The 22,758-nt window shown below is 45.4% G+C and overlaps 1 protein-coding gene across 1 annotated transcript in view; it reads left to right on the top strand.

Annotated features, from left to right (window-relative positions):
* Positions 1 to 2,796: 2,796 nt before the first annotated feature.
* The window catches only part of LOC119183818 (neural cell adhesion molecule 2-like), an 85,373-nt gene continuing 65,411 nt past the window's right edge, over positions 2,797 to 22,758 (top strand). The window contains exons 1-3 of the mRNA XM_075867045.1: positions 2,797 to 2,866; positions 15,980 to 16,284; positions 16,843 to 17,017. Coding sequence (XP_075723160.1) covers positions 2,797 to 2,866; positions 15,980 to 16,284; positions 16,843 to 17,017 — 550 coding nt within the window. The remainder of the gene's footprint in view (positions 2,867 to 15,979; positions 16,285 to 16,842; positions 17,018 to 22,758) is intronic.

Genomic DNA, 22,758 nt, shown 5'->3' with positions numbered 1-22,758 from the left:
TTGTTAACATTTTGAATCCAGCGCCTACTTTATACAAAATCAACAGTGCACATGAAGAGAGCTAGCTGAAAATCAGATCGTACATCGTAAGGTAACACCCACTGTTCAAATATTGGAGCACAGAACAGTGGAGTCCTCTTCGATGCCCTATGAAGCGTAGCTCTTCTTGCTTTGTTTTATTTCTTTATTTCTGGAGCTCGCAGAGTTCTGATAGCGTCCGGTGGATCAATACAGAAAGCTGTACCACCACGTAACGTTGCCATAAGTGGGCTCACAAGAGAATGGCCCGTAGAAAGCTCGGCGAAAGGACAGCAGCACCGAATGGGCGTGCCCTGATTCTTCAATCGTGCTCATGTTTCTGTTTGCCGGTTCATTCCGCGCATTATGGTGGCACGCCGGAGAAAAATGATGCCAGAGCAACGGCAACCTTTCGTGTAATGTACAGAAACGAACATGTAGGCCCGTGTGCTCAGATTTGGGTGCACGTTAAAGAACCCCAGGTGGTCGAAATTTCCGGAGCCCTCCACTACGGTGTCTCTCATACTCATATGGTGGTTTCGGGACGTTAAACTCCACATATCAAACAATTACAATGAAGACATTTTAAATATTATCAAACAACCACTACACGTCATACTAAGATTAGTATTCCCATACCTAAGGAACAATTTGGCTTTCTTATGCATGCAACATGTTTGAAAAGTATATGCGGCTGGTGGCGAATGAATATGCATAATTTTGTGCATAAATAAATGAGTATTCTGAATACCACAAAGGTTTCGCCTTTTTTTCTTAAAAAGTTAGGTATCGCTAAAAAAACGTCGATGGCAAAATAAGAAAAAAGATATATGTCAGCAAAGAATGGGTTTACTAAACTATGACAGCTGGGTCTGTAAGTAATGACTTCCTGTGCACATTATCTTGTGCCGCGTAGAAGTTAATCGTCGCTGCAGTGAAAGTAAGCGCAAGAAACAACCAAGGCACTGTGGCCAAGGCTGTGGTGTGCGGCTGTCCCCGGCAGTTGGGGAAGCAAGCAAGGCTTCATTAGGCGTTGGTGAATACGTTGCGGCTCATCTGTAGTCATTAACCTCTGAGATTTGAGGTCGTTCCGCAGCCATCTCATAGCCCTCACGTTTTGCTGAGTACTGTCCCATCAGCGAATAATATGACGCTGACACAGTAGTGTACCACGCCCGTTAAATGGCAGGGAACGAAATGACTCAATTGCTTTACACTGAATCACTGTTTTTATTTTGTCAGAAGCAGTTCACGTTGGCGTTCTGAGGTGAGAGCGGTCGTGGAGTCGGATGAGTGTAATCCTCAAGCAATTAGGAAATCGAGCAGGCATATTTTAAATAGACACACTAGTTTAGCATATTTCATTATTACCCTACTGGCACGTACTGCATATAGTAGTTCTGCACTGGTGATGTTCATTGGTAATTGTTTAAAATAAACATCTGCTCTGAACTTGTGCTAATTTCGTATTGCACCCTCTTTTCAAAAATAGCATAGCTTGCATGCAGTGACAGAAGGTGTGAACCTGTAAAACTGGAGTATTCTGAAGACTAATCTGATTGATTCGAGGTTGTTTCTAGGTCTTTGCTCTAGGTGATGCTGGTTCTTTGTAGGATCCGTCTAGGTCGTTGTGAGGATTCAGGAAGGTGATTTATTTGTGCGACGTTGATACTCCCTGCGGAGAGGTTCGACTTAAGTCACATACGTAATATGGTTGACCAAACCTCAAAGAAAAAATCTTGCACTGAAACCGCACGTTTGCTCTCATCCTAGGTTTGCGGCCCTTCCTCGTTGATGTAGCCTTTATATCGCTTCGGAGTCTCCTTTCAGCTTCTGTTCTTATTCCTAATTTCTAGTTTTCATTTTTTGAACGTACTGAATGTTTTCGGCTCACTGCCGTTGCTTCGCATACACTCCTTGAGCGCACTGTTCCATTCTTCATTTTTAGTGAACCAGTGTTGAGTAATGCTATCAGGCGATTTTCTGTGGCGCACACCCATTTGTGATGATGACAGTTATCACCGGGTGGCTTGAACAGCTGTTCAAAAAACAGAAAAGGCCACCTTGCGCCAACTAGTATAAAGTTCACTTTTAAATACGTCGTGATTTTCAGGTGATAGTACAGTGAAATAAATGTACAGGCTGCATATCTATGTTTTCACTCGCGGGCAAACAAAGAGCACCCACATTTGAGGGGCTACTTCAACTTACTACTTATTTTGTGGTCTTCTGGTCTGTCGTGAAATTTGCAGGGTTTCCTGACTACTGCAAGTGTGACTGCTTACGCCACCGAAGTAATCAGTTATTGCCAAGAATAATTAAAGATCCGGGTGGACAAATGGCTTTCAAAGGAATGAGGGCAACATGTAAGCATGTGCAAGAAGTTTGGGCATCATAGCGACGCGTCTTTTATTGGTACAATGTTTCTTTTTTCTGGAGCCTACTGTTGCTGTCGTCAGTAAATTCATCCTGGTGTATTTGAAATGAAATCATTGCGGCATCAGCTGCATGAAACTTTTTCACTTTATTGTCTTCCGAAGTGCTCGCATACTTTTTTGCAGTCAGTTATCCAATCTGAGCCCTGTGTACGGGGATATGTGCTTTGATAAAGAAATGGCATACGAGTGTTTGCGGAACACGTAAGAAACATGTGTTAAGTCAATAAACCATTTAGAGTACTGAATGATTGAGTGGTAGCCCAGTATAAGTAAGCATCGATTAAGTTGTCGTACTAATATCAAATACAAATCTTTGATATCTCCAATACAAAATACAAACATGCTTCCAACCTTGGGCTTGGTCCCGAGCTCACCGCAGAAAGAAACGCTTCCTGCGTCGACCGCAGGAGGTGAGTGCTATCGCCAGTCTGACTCGATTACTCAGAGCCGTGGAAATGAGGTCAAATGAATACAAAAATAATAAAATTTTCTTTGTATTTGTTGTGCACCGGTGCTGATAACGTATATAACAATGTCGGATGGGAGCCGAGTGCGTGTGATAACGTGGATTTTGCATTCCGCAAATGGCTTCAAACAAGCCGAGATCGAAATTGCGTGTGGTGCGTATTCATCTGGCTGGTACTGAGGAGAAACGGATGTCGTATGTACTTGAGTATTATTCTCGAGATCGGTGCAGCAGGCGAGCTAAATATAGCTATATTCAACAGGATATGTGGGGAACTGTAGAAGCGACATTTTTTTGCTGCGGATTAGTCTGTGATGCGTTCAATTAGGCATAATAATAACACACCTGAACCAATTTTTTGTAGCGCTAAAACAGTTACTTGTGATTGTCCTGTTGTCATTGTTGAGGTGCATATATATCAATACTTAGTGCAACGCTACTCAAATAAAATACAAAATTAGGGAACGATTTCTAACAATGATCAGCAACAGCAGTGGACCTTCAAGTACAAGTAACCAATATATTGCCGTGCCGCTTCCCAATGCGTGACCTAATTTTTACCATTTATTCCAATTGTGCTGGCTTATGGTTAGTGTTATACGGGTGTGCGCGTTTTTGTTTATCATGCACTAGCATGCCCCTGTTGACTTGATGCAACAATAGATAGTATAATATATTGCCATTTCAAAATTATTGATAAAACAAATGGGGAAAATCACGACATTTATTTCCGAGCAATGCACTGATACTGCACCCTCCGTTTATCAATAAAGTAGTGGCGAGATCATATAGAGCTAGCAGAGTCATTTAAACTTATCACCAGATCACGCTCATACCCTGTGTTTAGCAAAACTTTCGCGCATGCTTGCCCTGATAGCCACCTCGATGGACCCTGATGAATTCACGGGGACAAAAATAATCCCGCCTTGCACTGAGCAAACCTTAAGCGCTACCTGATATTCCGTCGCTTACATTGATTGATCGATTACAAGTGGTTCAGACCTCGAAGGTATGAACGAAAGTGGAGGGGTGCCCTAGATGTGAAAGCTAGCGGCGGTATTACTCAAGGCTAAACAAACTGGGCCATAATGCGTTCAGTATTCTCATTCTGTCTACGGTTCTAATATCTGCTGCACGAATCAATACCCGGCATACCAGACCATGTGACCAGGAATAAACACCGACGAATGTAAAATAAAGCAATGCGTCTGCTCTTTTGTTGCTTACTCGTGTTTCCATATTCCTGTGGCGTGATGACATATACGTACATGGAAGCAAAACCATATACAAGCGTGCGTAGGGAACTCCATATCGACTGCAAAACGTGATAAAAACGGCAGTCAAGACCTGGAACATAAGATCCCCAAGTAGATACAACGATGCCAGTGTTTGGTCGTTCGACTTGCATAATGAAACGATATCGACTTTTTGTTTCAGTGGAAGCGGTGACGCATAGGCACGCAAACACGGTGACAACTCCGAAAAAATCAATGTGCCCAGAGTTGGCGGGAGTAATTGTAATCCGAACCACTACCAGAAACAGGCATCGGACCGTGTCTTGCTGGTTGGACTGGTTCATCGGCCAGAACGTAATTCAGCAGCCACATGCTAATCTTGGGCTACAGCTTCTTACCACCAGTGCGTGTCTGATGGCACATACGGACCGGCTTTTTGTCATAGAAGAGGGCTTTTTGGTGGCCACAAGGGTCGCTCAATCCAGGATTTAAAAAACTATGTCATATACTTTTGCTAATAATTCGGTTCAACACTCGAAAACAGATATGTTATATGTGAGACACACCTTAAATTGGAAATAGAAGACTGTTTAAGACGTGAACTCTTTGGATACGCATAAAATCAAGAACTTGATCGTTTCTGCTATTTCGGGTCCATTTTCTGGCGTTTGGTGGTTCAATACTTCACCTTTTGTAGTGCAATCTGAAACGGTGCTTTAATGGAGAGAGCCCGACCATTCAGGTCCTCTGAACTACAAGCGCAGGATAGGCTACTAAAGGAATCGTGCTCATCACGCCACATATATGTTGCACTAAGGCCACTGAATGAACAAATTGAAAAAAAAAACTTGCTTCAGGAAGGAATCCCGTCTTTCGTCTAACAAGTGACTTGGCAAAGCCAGATGTGACATTATCTGGCCCCTGCAGTGCACATTGTAGGGCACATGTTCTGTGCGTAATTTCCGTCCCTACAACAGACTGCATGACGCACAAAATGTTGCAACGAGTCGGTATTGGGGATGCTGAGCTTATGAATGCATATCATTGTATTGCCTTGCATTCTACTTCCACTGACAGAATTTAACGTGATGCAGTTTTGCACGAGCAATTTTCTGTAACTAAATCACAAGCTCATGCTGAAAATTTGCAACAATCGAAATGCAGGCTTGGGAGAAAGTAAGAACAAACAGGAGACAGCTCTCTCATGCTTCGAGGTCTCAGAATCTGACACAGCAAAGCTTTTGTATCATTACACAGATCAGAGGTCAAAACAAAAAATGTGAAACAAAAAAACAGTATACAAAATAAACCCCCTGATTCTCTTAGAGCGGGAAGCTTTACGTAGTTGTTTAGGTGTGCCAAAATTCACAGCTAACAATGTTTTGTATCAAGAAGCTCGGATACCCACCCTTGCTTGCAGATTTCGTATTTAACAGTAAAAACCTATTTAAATTTTCTGGATCCACTTCAACAAGGCGACAGTTTGTATTCTTTGCCGAGCCTTGTGTCTTTTTCAATGAGCATTGGTCCCGTGTATATAAACCCCAAGTGCTATTTGTTCAAACACTTCTAGATGCTTTAATTGTTAATATATTCGAGATCACACAATCTGTCAAACCGATCGGCCAAGTGCAAATAGAATTTGACGATATCTTCCCCATGAACGCTAAACACTTGCCCTCTAAATATTTCATTGGTTTATTAGAACAAAACCTGTCTCAATTACGTACTAATATAGTAATTGCATCCGATTCATCTATAAGTGGCGAGAAGGTAGGTGTGGGTATTTTTTCTCTCTCATTATTCTGGTCATTTTCATTACGCCTCCCAGAATATACACCAATATTTGAAGCGGAATTAATGGCCGTTATACTAGCTATTCGTAAACTTCCTGTGACTCATTCGACAGCTGTGATAGTGTCTGACTCGTATTCCATGTGTTCATTTTTATCATCGTCGTCGACATCAGCAGTACCAGAAACTTTTAAATCATTATTCTTAGCAAACATTCGTCTAGTGTGAATGATATGGGTGCCAGGCCATGGTAGTATATTTATAAACGAGATGGCTGACACACTTGCAAAAACATATCTTGATCTTCCGATTGTGCCAATCAAGCCTCCTACAGCTTATGTAACAGCAGCGAGATTTAGAAAACTTTCCCTTCTTGAAGATTCATCAAAAATCGTGATACCTAATTCAGCTTTCTAGCACCTGCGCTTCACATGGAACAATAAATGGTGTCCCACGCGTAAATTGGAAGTCGTGATAACAAAATTACGTTGTCGTGTACAACCTCTTAATTTCTACTTAAACAGGTCTGGTCTGGTGCCATCCTCTCTGTGCTCAAGTTGTAACGAACCTGAACATATCGACCATTTTCTTATCACATGTCACCGTTTCAAAAATCAAAGAAAAAACTGCTTCGAAATTTTATTCAGAAATGTAGGAATATCACCTAATACTCCCAATATTTTGTCTTTTGGGGCCACTTCATTGAGACACAGCGACAGGAACATCTGCGGGGCTCTCTGCGAATTCACGTATAACACAAGAAGATTACCTCGCTGAGTCAGCAATCAGCTCTCGAATTTTACTAGCCACACTACCACTTATTATTTAGATGATACACTGCAATGATTCAACTTTCAGGAAAATTTCATATAACGATTCCACCTCAGATATTCAACAAATTCTATTATTGCTCTCCCCACCCCCTTTTTTTCCTTTTTTACAATGCGCCAAAACAATTTCACAGTCAAAACACAGTAATCATATTCCACTAGTCTAGAAAACCTAAAGGTATTAACTTACATTAACCACCGGCTTTTTGGCCAATCCCCCTTAGTGGGTGAGAGCCGAAAAAGAAAGGAACAAGCAAGCAAGCAAGCAAATGCAATTTAAACGTGCGGGCACACACACGCGCATATATAAAAAATAAATTCCCCCCGAGTCCCGTCAGCATAAGTAGTAGTTAATATAAATAGGTTGCCATTTCAGCGTTAAAGGACGTGCGCTTCGGTGGCTCAGTGTTTAACGCCTCGCATTCACGACGCAGAGGTTCCACGTTCAATTCCGCGCACCTGAGTCTTTTTCACGACTTTTTCTTTCTTGCGTGTATATATATATTTATATACGGTGCGTGACGGCGATGCCAATGTCGATGCTGGTGGCTTAAGTTCAGCCGAGTGTGTCCATATATTTGCTATCGCAATAAAAGTGTGAAATGAATGTTATTACCGACGCAGAATGAACACATTCGTAAGCTTTTCTTCCAGCCTGCAGCGAGAGGCGATGCTTATAAGTTTTAGGATATTCTGAAGCACTGTACATTATGATTCGTGCAGCACCACAAAAAACCTTGGAATAATAAACAATCAAATCTGCATTTACACGGGGTTGTGGTTGGTAATGAAGTATTACCATCGTAAGATTAACCCTTGCGCTTCGGTAGACACGTGTAATCAATATGTGATTTTGTACCAAAAGGACCGATCACGTTTGTACTGGTAATTAACGAGACTTGGATCCACAATGAGCTAATCGCTGCTACACTCCTAATAGTCGTGTTTATTGGCGCTAGATAGTGACATTTGTCCTTGTTGTGCCATTTGGGTCTCGGCTTCCAGTTTGGTGCTATCTGTAATTTTACTAAACTACAGTAAAGCCAAGTTTCGCTTTATTTTACGCAATAATATAAAATTCTGGAACTCCATTGAATTGAAACAAAAGTAGCGTTTTATCACACAAAAAAAACAAAAACAAAAAGCTCCGCAAGTTCTGTGAAAAACCGAATTTCTCTAAATTTGGCATAATTTTCTTTTTTTTCACGGTAGTGGAAGGGTGCAAGTTATAAAAACGTGCTATATACACTTATTTTGTCAGCGTATTTGCTCTCGAGGGAAAATTCATATATATAGCTATACCACAATCGAAGATTTCCTTGGAACATGCCGTTAACAACAGCTGCATTTTTCTCTCTGTGGTAAATCTGAAAGATGTCTGCGTTCTTTTCAGGTGTTTATCTTGTGGTAAAGCCTTTGAACAGTGGGTCGTCCTCTTCAGCGCCTTCTAGTGGGTCGCCCTTTTGATAAGAAGAAGAGCAGCTCGCGCAGAGAGTTGATCCCCGCATTGACTGTCGCTGTCGTTAATCATCGCTGAGTGTCCGCCAATAAACCGCTTAACAATTTGGTGGAGAGTGCTGAGAGTGCTCTGCTCTTCAAACACCTTCGGTCCGCATTCGATGCCCTTGGAGCTTCGATCCCGTACCGTGCCTCCAACCATGCACCAAGACGCCGCCCAGCAAACGCTTCCTCCTACGCCGACGCCATGTCCCGGTGTCCCCCGCATCCGCGACCCTCCTGTCTTCACCGGAGCGGATGGCACCGACGTCGAGGACTGGCTGGCCATGTACGAACGCGTGAGCGTCCCCAACCATTGCGACGAGGCAGGTAAACTCGGCAACCTGTTTTTCTATCTCGCGGGTGTGGCCGGCATGTGGTACAACAACCACGCATCTGATTTCCCGACATGGTCCGCTGTTAAAACCGCTGTCGTCGACGTGTTCGGCCGCCCGGCCGTTCGTAAGTTGCAAGCTGAACAGCGTTTACGTGAACGAGCCCAGCAGACCGGCGAGTCCTTCACAAGTTATATCGAGGACATCCTTGACTTGTGCAAGAAAGTCGACCTGAACATGTCAGAGGCTGACAAAATCACGCATGTTCTAAAAGGCATCGCCGACGATGCCTTCACCATGCTCCTGGCAAAGAACCCTCGCACTGTGGCAGAAGTCATCATGTTATGCCAAAGTTACGACGAGCTGCGGCGGCAGCGCTTGATGACCCGTCGACCGCCACCACGTGATGCTGATCTCTCGGCCTTGTCAGCAGTTACTGACCACGCAACCTTGCTCGCCGAAATCAAGTCGTTCGTGCGTGAGGAAGTTGCCCGCCAGGTCTCTCTACTGGCTTTTGCTTCCCCACAACATGCTCAACAGCCATCAAGTACACTTCTACCTCCGCTCCGCCGAGCCATTCAGCAGGAAATCGCGGAGGTCGTCCCTGAATACCACCAGCCGCCTCCTGCATCTGTGCCACTCAGCTACGCCCAAGTTGTTGCAAGGCCGCCCCCACCGATTTTTGCAACTGTTCCCCTAAATTACACCGAAACCGTCGCGAGGCCCCAGGCCTTAGGAGAAACGGTCTCGCCTACATACGCCGGCGTCACCCACGTGCCCCGAGTGCCGCCTACCATGCACTCATATCAGCAGCCGGTTCGCCAATCGCGTTCTGCGACATGGATGCGACCCGCAAACCAATGGCGCACTGCTGACAATCGCCCCATCTGCTTTGCTTGTGGTTGCGTCGGTCATGTAGCACGCTATTGCAATCGTGTGCAGCAACCGCAGGTCGCCTCCAACTTTCCCAGCCAGTCAAGCCGCTCTTATGACCAACGGCCGCCTATGTCACCGTCGTCCCGACCCGTTCCGTCTACCCGCCGTTCACCATCTCCACGACGTCGCTCACTGTCGCCAATGCGGCCACGTCCACTCGAGGGCGACCAGAAAAACTAGTCGTCGCAGTCCACGAGGCAAGGGCTGCGACGCTGTCGAACTGCGGAAGCCCTCAGGAAAGCCCGTCGAACGTGATAGACGTGCTTGTGGATGGCGTTCGTGCATATGCCCTTGTAGATACTGGAGCCGCCGTATCCGTGATGGACGAAAAACTTAGCCGATTACTGCGCAAAGTGACCACGCCGCTTTGTGGGCTCTCCCTCCGTACAGCCAGCACCCAAAGTATTCACCCTACGGCGATGTGCACAGCCCGCCTTATGATTCAGGACGTGATGTATGCGGTCGAATTCATCATAATTTCTTCATGCTCTCACGATGTCATTCTAGGATGGGATTTTCTCTCCCGCCACGACGCCGTCATTCATTGCGCACCAGCAGAAATAGAACTCACGCCATTCTCTTCTTTGACGCCGGCTGACAGTCCATCCGCTGCAAGCAAGTTACTCGTCAGAGACGACACTCAAGTGCCTGCAAACTCGTCCGTTGCGGTGTCGCTCTACTGCGCAAGCTTTTCTGACACCGCTGCACTCCTCTCGCCATCTCATCGTGTCTTCATAAAAAAAAAGCTTGCTGGTTCCTTTCGCGACCGTGCAACTCATTCACGGCAGCACCACTATTTTTGTTGTGAACTCATCTCCGTACAGCGTTACGTTGGTGCGAGGGGAATGTCTCGGCAGCGTGGAACCCATCGAAGACGCGCAAGTTATGGATCAACCCGATGACATGCACTGCTCAAGTTCCTGTACGCTTGGTGCTGTTTCGACATCTGCTTCATTATCCGATGATATATTCGGTCCCTGCATACCCTACGACCTTACGCAGGGCCAGCGTTCCCAGCTTTTGGGCCTGTTGGAAGAATTCCGCTCTTCTTTCGATGTCGCTCAACCTTTTCTCGGCCGCACATCCACCGTTACGCATCGCATCGACACAGGCGCACACCCACCGCTGCGGCAACGTCCATATCGCGTATCTCCCACAGAACGCCGTGTAATCAACGAGCAAGTCGACGACATGCTTCGCCGCGATGTTATTCGCCCCTCTAGCAGCCCCTGGGCATATCCTGTCGTTCTCGTCACGAAGAAGGACGGTTCTGTGCGGTTCTGTGTGGACTACGGACGCCTCAACAAGATCACTCGTAAGGACGTGTATCTACTACCGCGGGTAGATGACGCGATTGACAGCCTGCAAGGAGCAGAATTCTTTTCATCCCTCGATTTGCGCTCAGGGTACTGGCAAGTACCTATGGCTGAGGACGCTCGACCGAAGACCGCTTTTGTCACTCCCGACGGCTAGTACGAGTTCAACGTTATGCCGTTTGGGCTGTGCAATGCGCCCGCCACCTTTGAGCGCATGATGGATACAGTTCTGCGTGACCTAAAATGGCACACGTGCCTGTGCTACCTCGATGACGTCGTCGTTTTCGCTGCTGACTTCCCGACGCATCTTCAACGCCTTCGGCATGTTTTAACGCGTCTGAGCAACGCCAGTCTGCAACTGAACCTAAAGAAGTGCCAATTTGCAGCTCGGCAGCTGACAATACTCGGCTACGTCGTGTCCAAGGACGGAATTCTCCCTGATCCAGCCAAGCTTCGGGCCGTGACCGAGTTCCCCAAGCCGACATCCGTCAAGGAACTGCGCAGTTTCGTAGGACTGTGTTCCTACTTTCGGCGCTTCATTCGAAACTTCGCGACTATCATATCGCCGCTGACGAAGCTTCTCGAAAGTAACGGGCCTCTTAATTCGTGGTCATCACAGTGCGACGACACTTTCAGAACACTTCGTCGTTTGTTGACGTCGCCTCCCATACTCCGCCACTACGACCCTACGGCCCCTACAGAGGTACACACGGATGCCAGTGGTGTCGGCCTCGGCGCTGTCCTTGCGCAGCGCAAACCAGGGTTCCCGGAATATGTCGTGGCGTACGCGAGCCGTACGCTTACTAAAGCCGAGACTAATTACACAGTCACCGAGAAGGAATGTTTGGCAATCGTCTGGGCCCTTGCAAAGTTCCGACCTTATTTGTATGGTTGCCCATTTGATGTCGTCACCGACCACCACGCACTATGCTGGTTGTCGTCATTGAAAGATCCCTCAGGCCGTCTCGCCCGGTGGGCACTTCGCCTGCAAGACTATGACATCCGCGTGCTATACCGCAATGGAAGGCAACATGCTGACGCCGACGCCCTGTCGCGCTCTCCCTTGCCTGACGACAATGCCAACAACTCAGTGTCTCACCTTGCCATTTCTTCGATTAGCATTCATGCCATTGCTACTGAACAGCGCAAGGATCAATGGATTGCCTCACTGATAGACTTGCTGACTGATCCATCCACTCGCGCGTTGCGTCGTCAAGCCCACCATTTCGCCGTTCGCGACGACCTCCTCCACCGACGCAATTACAACGGTGACGGCCGCCAGTGGCTACTAGTCAAACCTCGCAGTCTGCGCTCTGACATATGCGAATTCTTTCATTCTGATCCGCAATGTACGCACTCCGGGGTATCGAAGACTTACCACCGCATTCGCCAACGGTACTTTTGGCGCGGCATGTACCGCTACGTGCAGAAATTCGTTCGCTCGTGCATAGAATGTCAGCGCCGCAAAACTTCAACGCAACTGTCACCGGTAGGTCTGCAACCTCTACCTTGCCCTGCCAGGCCGTTTGGGCGCGTTGGCATCGATTTGTATGGGCCACTTCCACTAACGTCAGCTGGTAACCGCTGGGCCATTGTTGCCATGGACCACCTCACGCGATACGCCGAAACTGCCGCTCTCCCCGCGGCTACAGCGAGCGATGTGGCCTCCTTCCTGCTCCAACGATTCATGCTGCGACACGGTCCACCTCAGGAACTGCTCAGTGATCGAGGCCGCGTCTTCCTGTCTGAAGTCGTCGAAGCCATTCTCAAAGAGTGCAACGTTGTTCACCGCAAAACTGCTGCTTACCACCCGCAGACGAATGGCCTCACGGAACGCTTCAACCGTACGCTCGGCGACATGCTTTCCAAGTACGTCGCCGCCGATCACACAAATTGGGATGACATTCTACCCTTCGTCACCTACGCATATAACACCGCCCCTCAAAGCACTACTGGCTTTTCACCTTTCTTTTTATTATATGGAAGGCACCCGTCGCACACCATCGACACTATACTTCCGTACAAGCCAGATCCGTCCGAGTGGGCGCCTATTTCTGCTACAGCCAAGCTTGCTGAAGAGTGTCGAGAGCTTGCAAGGACCTTTACAGCGCATGATCAAGAGCGACAAAAAGTCATTCGCGCTGACGCCAGCACTACTGCGCCCACGTTCCTTCCTGGAGCGCTCGTCTGGCTCTCAATCCCTACTACTGCAACTGGCCTATCTTCAAAACTATTGCCCAAATACGAAGGCCCCTACCGTGTCATCAAATGCACTTCCCCAGTCAACTACTTGATTGAACCCATCGAACCATCTTCGGACATGCGTCGTCGAGGACGCGACATTGTTAACGTGGAGCGCCTGAAGGCCTACCATGATCCGCTCATTTTAACCACCTGTTAGGTCGCCAGGCGGCTCCCTTTTCGTACCCGGGGTAGTTGTGGTAAAGCCTTAGAACAGTGGGTCGTCCTCTTCAGCGCCTTCTAGTGGGTCGCCCTCTTGATAAGAAGAAGAGCAGCTCGCGCAGAGAGTCGATCCCCGCATTGACTGTCGCTGTCGTTAATCATCGCTGAGTGTCCGCCAATAAACCGCTTAACAATCTCTACAATTTCGGTCTCTGTTCAATAGGGAAGGAGCGTGATGGTACGAAGACATTGTTTCTCATGCGGAGATGAAACACGCCACTTCTTCGGGTTCCGAAATGAAGCGAACGTGTAGCTTTTCCCATGGGGTGATCGATGTCGAGGAGCCAAAGGTACGGCCAGACATAACGAAACCAGCGGTGGTTGAAGCGTTTCTGCTTGGACTCCTCGTACTCCCTTTCAGCACGATTGAGATTCGTGAAGCTTGCTTTCACCAGGAGCCCCTGAGACTACACAATATTATGGAATGCCGTCCTGAGAAGTTATTCTGGGCCTGAGGGTGACGATGACGTTCTTTCAACTTTTAAATAACAGCATTGCGCAAGCGGCTGCTTACTATTAGCGATAATAAATACTGCAAAACACTAACCAACTCTGACGTTACTCTCTACCTACTGCACACTTCTTGGTACACCTTAAAATTAACACTATTCATCCTTTTACACACTGCAGGGCGGGATAGCGGCTACACAGAACCGGTTACCATCCCTGGCTTTACTATATTAGCTGTTCGCTTGCTAACTTACGCATAACTAGTTAAACAGCCGAAGACGCTCAACTCACGCCATTCGGTGAAGATGGATCACCAGCGCGTAATATAGGTGCACTCTTGCCTCCACTATTTTCAGCTTTGTTCAAAAGCACTGATCCTTGTGATTTCCTAAAATGAGCGGCGAATCCATACTTACCACGCATGACGACGCCAATGCCTAGCCTCTTTGGTGGTTGTGTGTACAATTGCACACATCAAATTTGGAGGGACGTAAGGCACCAATTTTTTTACCTAAATTGCTTGAAATTTTCTGTGCATAGTTTTGACGCCAGTTTGACGCCAGGCGTGACAAGCGTCTGTCAGAGCGGCCCGGTGGCAACCGGCGCGAAATGCAACATGCTGCATTTCGCGCCGATGCGTTGCCCAGAAAACACTGCGTCCCCCTCTTTTCGTGACGGAGGGATGCCAGACGCGCTGAAACACGCATGCGTCAAAGAACCCCAACACGGTGCGCGCCTGCGAGTATATGGAAGGACCGGCGCCTGGCGTGGCAGCGCCGGCGTGACGCGATGAAATGAACGCCGGCGAGCACGCGCACCGCATCACGTCAAAATGTACTGGTGCCTTGACTGTGGCATGTAGTCATGTTCTCATGTGGCACGCCTCTCATTATTATTATGTTTGCATGAGTCACATTGCTTCGTCATTCATTGACGTCACATAATAGCAAATTTGGCATATGTAAAGTTAGTGAAATGGCCACGAGCGCATCATCAGTGTGGTATGTATTCAAGTTATATGACACAAAAGTCCTGATTATTATGTTTGGATGTGTCACTTACCTATGTCGTCCGTTCGCGCCGCGCAATACCGTTGTTTGCTACATGTGGAACTAGCTAAAAGGCAGTGAGCGCATCATGAGCGTTGCATGTAGTCATGTCGTTACATGACATGAATCTCATGTTTGTCATTAACGCACCAGATTCATACCTTCGTTATCAATTCACGTCCCAATACCAAACTTGGTATAGTGAAGTTAGCGAAACGGCCGCCAGCGCATCATAAGCGTAGCATGTAGTCTTGTTAATACATGACACGCATTTCACGCATTTCATCATTATCATGTTTGCACCAGTAGCATACCATCATGATCCTTTCAAGTACTGTAATACAAAATTTGTTATATGTGACGCTAGCGAAACAGCCGCGTGCGCATCATGAGCATCTTGTTACATGACACGCATGTCATGATTTTCATGTTAGGATCTGTCACTTGTGTTTGCCATGCAATCATTTCATACCATAACAGTTTTGCAACATGCCATGTGAGCTAAACCACCACAAGAGCTGCAGGACCATGAAATGTAATATATGACATTCATGACATACACGGTGTAATTTTCTTGTTATGACTAGACATATATGTTCTCCATACAGTCATGTTACCCCATACCAAGTTTGGTATTGATACCATCATCGAAGTGGCCAGGAGAGCTAAACGTTCGGGGTGGCTAGATAGATAGATAGATAGATAGATAGATAGATAGATAGTTAGATAGATAGATAGATAGATACGCTGAAAGTCGCGAAGTTAGCTGAGAAATGCTTCGCATTTAAAAGCGATGAGTACTGGTGTCCCGGGAGCATGTTAATGAAATTTGTGAGCATCTTATTTGTACCTCTTCTGATACAATCAATGCAATACATAGTGAGAACCAGCCATCCACATATGATGTCGATAACTGATTACTAATTTAAAAATTTACCGTAAGTGAAGGGCGAGAGTGTCCCCACAGGCAATTATTTTTATTTCCCCGTGGTAAGGAAGGAGTCACTCTCCTTTTTGGATCTGCTTTCTGATTAGCTTTTTTCCAATTTCAGCACTGGCAGAAGTGCTGTATGAAATTGACTGATTATTCATTAATACCCTTGTGTGATTTGACCATTTCAAAGAGGTTCTTACTTTTCTCACAATGTGCAGGCATTTCAAAGCGCCTGATCGTGCGCGAAGGTCACCAAACGGAGTTGCCGTGCGACCTACGAGACGCTTTGTCCAACGACTCGCTGGCCTTCGTGCACTGGTACCACTCGCCCGAGCGGGATCTTCACAGCGGTTCCTCCGGAGCGGCATCACCACTGGGATACGGCTGCCGTGCAGCCGTGACCAGCCGCGAGCCCATCTACACTGTGGACTTCGGACCTGATCCGACACTGAGCGGAGAGACGACTGCCGGAGCCACGGGTGGAAACGGAGCTGCAGGAGGACGAGGGAACAACTTGCTACAAGTGAGTGCCTTGCGCTGTGAGCTATTACGAACTTTTAGGCCTCTGCGGTTTTAATGTTGACACTGCACTTCAGGATTTCCCTTTGACTTGTCGATGGCAGAAACCTTTATTGATAGTCAGCGTCAATGGAGCAGTGGCTACGGAGCTTGGCTGCTGTCCAGCTTGTCTAGCGGGCTAATGGGTAGAGCCCTGCTTAGTGTCTACTAGTGGGAATGTCCGGAGCTTTTTGTACGGCGTTCCTTATATCCATAACATGGTCTTCGAACGTAAGAGGTAGAAGTTATTATTATTATTATTATTATTATTATTATTATTAATATTATTATTATTATTATTATTATTATAAGTGACAAGGAAGTAACACGTATAAGGTAAATGTTGAAAATAATATCAGGTTCTCCTATTGACCGTGTAAGCCGAGAAAATACTAGACCGTTTTCGTGTTTTATTCTTTTTTCTATCATTTAGCTATCTCAATAATGACCTTCATAAAGTACATAGAAGGTCAATTTGAACCCTACTGCAAATTAACACTATCCTTGCCGTTCGCTCTCGCAGGTGAGCCGCTCAGCAGGCCACGGGTGGATCGGGCGGGCGTACTTTTCGATCATTGGCCACCCGGCCAGCCTCAAGGTGAACAGCGTGCGCTTCGAGGACGCCGGTCTATACACGTGCACAGCTGTGTACCAGGATGGTGCTCGTAGAAACTCGACGGTGCGGCTACACGTCGTCGGTGAGTACCACAACAGAAGCGTCTGGAAGAACACTAGTCTTCTTGGACTTCTCCGTTGCCTTAATCGAAAATATAGTTCCAGAAGTGTAAACCGACCCACTTCCCTCCTCCTCCTAACACCCTCAGGCACATCCGCTGGTGCGTTTTTATGTGTTGAATGTTCATTTTTCGAAACCACACTTGCTACATCCATCAACATAAAATTACCATTGTAGAACATCGCAAGTATTTAGCAAACATAATCATTCACTTCACGCAACTTCAGTTTGTTACTCTAAAAAGTCCTTGGTAGGGGCACTACATAAGGGCTGGGGAACTTACGAGTACATAATTTGCGTTAACATAACCGAAAATACAAAAAGAGAAAAAGAAAAAGTACATGTGATCTACACTTGCATAATATATACCTCAACAATGAAGAGAAAAAGTTACAGATAAGTACATGGGGTAATCAGATAATTACATCAGCACAAATAACTGTATACCTATAATATACTAAGTAAAAATAAAATAACGTTTTTATTCCAAAAAGTTCACCACGACACTCTTTTAAACGCACACTTAGTTCAAATCTTGTTGGGCTTTCATTTCGATCGATGCAGTGACTGCAACAGACGCATATGTGGTAATTGTACAGACAGAGACAGTTTTGAAAAATTCTGAAACTGGATATGTTAGCGTTCTGGCTAGTTTGAAGTCGGGTGTATGACAACGTCTTGCCTGCATTATCGTTAAGCGATGACTGCGGAGTAGTTGATAGCCGTGGTTATGCTCTATTGCATTTTTTGTACATATTTGATGTTCAATATATATTACCTTGAATAATTATCAAGGTGCGAGCCTAGGATATGTACACGAATATAATAAAAACAGCTATTTATTGAAAAACATCTGAGCAGAAGAGAAAGGGGGTGAAGACTGGATTAAGAAAACATTAAAACGCGTTTGTTAAGGAAACACATAAAAAAAACTGAGACGCGTAGTCTGCGTGTGTTTTCATTCGTGTATGTGTTTGTTTTGCTATTTGAGATGCTGAAATGAATGAAAGTTTCAGCAATATGAGTAATCCGTTTTAGCGTCTTCACCGCTATGAAGAACTAGCAAATGCATTGGTGCTAGGCGTCCACATGGAGAAGAACGCTTTGAGAATCTGAGCGCCCGGAAATAGTTCATTTCTTTTTCGCAGGCCGCACTCCTCAAGGCGAGTACAAAGCGGGCATCTTATGCATGCTTGGTTGTTCGCGTAATGCGCCATTCAGCAGGTTCGTGGCTTTCACAAAGGCGCCGCAAGTACTTGTATCATACGCACTTTTGAACCAAAATTTTTGCTTTGTGCTGGTAATTTGTAAGTTGAGTGGACAATGCTTCACTACTTTATGTACTAAGTAATTTATTATCTTCGTAACTATCTTCACAGGATGTTACTTGATAGCTTTTTGTTCACGTAAAAAAGAAAATTGCTATGAAAACGTATTAAGAAGAAACGATTGCATTGCAAAGCCGAAAGTGCTGATAAAAAGCTGAACGGGAATCGTTCCGGGCTCGTCATTGCCTTGGTGAGTAAAGAGGCGTACACGCGCATAACTTGAGTGCCACATTGCTTTCTTGTTTTGTTTGCTTAAGTATGCCATTGAAATGTTCTAATTATTAGCCTTGAAGAAGAATAATACCGGATCTTTACCAATATTCTGCTTCTTATTTTTTGGCGTTAATAGGAACCCGACAAAGCCAGATTTTTTTTTTCAGCTGCTCTTGACGTATACATTAATAGCATTTAGCAGCTGGCGATAGAGTGCTTTTGCCAGCCCCGACTGTTATTTGGCAAACCACGCCGTCTTTGTGCTATCGCAATAGGAGCCACTACTGCGAGCATTACTGGGCAAAGATTTTTTGCTTCAGCCAAAAGAATGACGTAAGTTACTATAGTATTTCTATTTAATCTAGCAGTCTAAGCATCACGTGCACACAACATTTTAGAAATTTTCAATGTATCTCAGCATTGTCATCACCAAACATCATAATTAGACAAAAAGTTTATCATTGTAGTGTTTTAAGGTTTTGAAGTTCGACAACAAATTTACAGAATGATGATTTAGAACACCTAAGATCAGAAGCGTAGTATTCCGTTTTGAAAACAGTGATATTTTTGCGGGGAGAAGTAATCGGCTGTTTTAATTTGATTCGAGAGAAAATGAAAAAGAAATGTCACCTATCAAGGCCCGAAGAAATTTTTGTAGTAATGTAACAATGATTGCTCACAGCAAGCCTTATGCAGTGTCAAAAAACCGAAAAGACTATTGACCCTTTCACTGTTTGCAAACGCAGGCCATTGTTGACATCTGGTTTTTTACGCCTCTGTGCCTTAATAGCATGGGTGGGTAAGAAGAGTGTTAGTAGATAGCCCGCTGATTTCCTTCACTTTTCTTCTCGTTATTTGGCAAAATATATGCTAATAGCTGTTCTTGTGAGGTACATAAAAGTTGCCTTGAACATTACGCATCTTCTTTTTATATAAAGAACTAAGAGGAGACTTGCCTTACTCTTGAAAAAACGTGAAGACGTCTTTTCAGTTTCGACTTTGGAAGCTAGTAAATGAGGCAACCGGAAGTTTTGTTGGGGCACAACGCTTGCAATATTGAAATTGTCTATATCTATAGGCCTACACGAGAAGTATTACAAAAAATTTTACTATATGTAACTCTGTATATGACCTATTTAGCACCAACTGTACCTCAACCTTCCCCCCTCCCCCCGAAATTTGTGTATTCGATAACTGCAACGTAACGGTCTTATCATTTCGTAATTGTGGAAGAGAATTTTTGCGAAAAAAATGAACAAGAAGGAAGAGAGCACTGACAGACGCAGACTAACAGGTGAAGTTTATTTCAAGAAAAACACACTCGTGAAGAAAAAGCTCGGACGCCTGGTTACGATAACAGATTAGCGGTTAATATATCTCGAGTTTACACAGATTCACCGATGGCCTCGCAACACGTATTTCTCCCGACCTGAGGTAAAATAGGCTTTAAACAATCTCTTTTATGGCCCTATCTTTACTTCCAACAACTTTTTGTTTCTGCTTTTTTGTACTCATTCCCACCCACAATGCAATACAATTTCGCCCAACGCTCCGTTCTTCATTTCGCAAGCAGGCCGTGATCGATTGTGCTTGAAAGGCGTTCATGGTTGCAGGTAAATTTCGATGCGGTTTATTTTTCAACGGCATCTATGCACATACGCAGCGCTTCTCGCGGTGTTATGGAAATCGGGAAACTTAAGACCTGAATATGCTGGTCACGTTTTAATCGTAACATTCGGTTTATCGCAGATCCACCGCTCTGTATAACATGATGTGATGTTGCGCTGAAAATGAGTAGGACGCGAGTTGACTTCCTGACCACGCCCCGCCGCGGTGGTCTAGTGGCTAAGGTACTCGGCTGCTCACCCGCATATCGCGGGATCGAATCCCGGCTGATGCGGCTGCATTTACGATGGAGGCGGAAATGTTGTAGGCTCGTGTGCTCAGATTTAGCTGCACATTAAAAACCCCAGGTGGACGAAATTTCCGGGGTCCTCTACTACGGCGTCTCTCATAATCATATGGTGGTTTTGGGAGGTTAAACTCCACATATCAATCAATCAATCAATTATACAATCAATCAACTTCCTGACCACGGCGGCTGCATTTCGATGCAAGTGAAATGAAAGAACTCCGGAGCACTTTCATTCAGTGCGGGTTGCGGGAACCCAATTGCTCATAAATATTCCGGAGTTCACCACTATACGGTGTGGCAGAAAATCATAACTTGCATGTGCCCTGAATTTTATTTATTTGTAATGTAGCCATGTTTCGACTAGCATTCTTGCATCTTTGATGGAATGGAAAAAAAAGATCATAGCGCTGGCTCAATTTTAAACACACAGCCTAACTTAGGAAGGATTGATTAGCGTGTAAAAGCTGCAAGTGATGTGAACTGAAGTGCTCTTCAACGCGATAGCGTCAAAGAAAGAGTTTAGCAAAGCTTGAGGTGTCCGCGTCATCGACTTCTTTTATTGGGAGCTAAATATCATCTTGTCCGCGACCGACAAATGTCGAAAAAAATTACTGCATTTCAAGCTGCTTGAAGATAATTATGGGGCGAAGCTTGCGGAAGTGATTATTGTGATTAAAGTTGAGATAGTACTGAGACTGATTGCGGTTGTGATACCTATATATTTTTTTATTCAGAGAGATAGTGCTGAGACCGATTGTGATATCTGGTATGAGGTTCCGTGTTCCGAGTTACGTTTTCACTTCATAATCACAGCTTCATTAGCTATCGCCTCTGGTGTAGAATTTCCTTGTCGGTATTGCCGCCTTACATCCGCTTCAAGTTTTCTAAACTTCGCGTCAGCTTGCCGTTTTTCCCACTTAGCCTTTGCTTCCTTAGCCCTAGTCTGTGGTGTAGAACTTTGTTGTCGCCGTCGCTGCTTTGCATCCGCTTCCTAATCTTTTGTCTCCGTGGTAGCTCTCCGTCGACGTCAACGGCGACCCTGATACTCAGCACGTCGCGCTTTCCTGCGTTCGTCTTTATCCATACGAGAGAAGAGAATGTGTGGTATGAAACGTGGTTATATATATATATATATATATATATATATATATATATATATATATATATATATATATATATATATATATATATCGTTGACAGCAACGCCATCACATCTACAATTAACCACAGCACCCTCTGCTGCTTATACGTTGAAGGTTACATGCAAAACGGTTACCACCAACGCCCACTGTTGCTTGTAAGTTGAAGGTTACATGGAAAGTGGTTTAGAAACGTCAGACAGATGAAGACGTGTTACGGACAGACGGGAGACAGCGGACATTATGAGGGCTTAAGGAGCTTCGCCCCTAAAAAGAGGCAAAGAAAGTAACCCATGAAACGTCACAGCTTTGCCGCAAAGGCAAAGCAATGAACGCGATAGCCACAAACCGGAAGGTCACGCGAAAAATGGCAAACAGACCAAACGTGCCCCACGTTTCTCACGCAAAATGACCCACACAACGTACGCACAGGTACAAATGAGCGCAAATAAGCGTCACAGTTATTACTTGGCTGTCTGGAAAGCCGTCTTTTCCGCAAACGGAGACTGTGCAAAGAATGCAGAGACTTTTGTGCGCCCACTAACTACAACAGAATTGTTGCGGTGAAAGCCCAAGGCACGTGAATTTTTACACCACGAGATAAGAGTGCGCGCGTGAGCGTCCTCCTTCCACCTGTTCGCGGGGCAATGTCTGGCGACGCTAAATCCCCTACCATGCGAAGCGCGCTTATTGCGCCATCTTGCTGGTAATACTGAAAACACTATAGTTCCCCAGAGATGGCCATATTGGCAGCGGTAAGTGGCAGATATAAATAGCTTGCCGTTTGAACACTAAAAGAGGTGCTCCTTCGTGGCTCAGTTGCTAACGCCTCGTATTCACAATTCGGAGGCCGGCATTTGATTCCGTGCACCAGAGCCTTTTTTGGTTTATTCTTTTTCTTACGTTTTCAAATAAACATAGATACATATACATATAACGTGAATGGCGGTGGTGCCGCGGCTGGCGGCAAAATCCAGTCGTGAGTGTCCATGTAATTGCTGTCGGAATAAAAATTCTGTTCAAGCGCTAATCAATACTATAAGCCGCGTGTGTTCCAATCATCTGTTCTATTACAGACCGACGCCATAGCTTGAGGCTGTTTCGGAAA

Source organism: Rhipicephalus microplus, chromosome 1 (assembly GCF_043290135.1).
Source record: "Rhipicephalus microplus isolate Deutch F79 chromosome 1, USDA_Rmic, whole genome shotgun sequence".
In the NCBI taxonomy this organism is placed as follows: Eukaryota; Metazoa; Arthropoda; class Arachnida; order Ixodida; family Ixodidae; genus Rhipicephalus; species Rhipicephalus microplus.
Note: the sequence above shows the minus strand (reverse complement) of the source record. Positions and strands in the feature narration are given on the sequence as shown.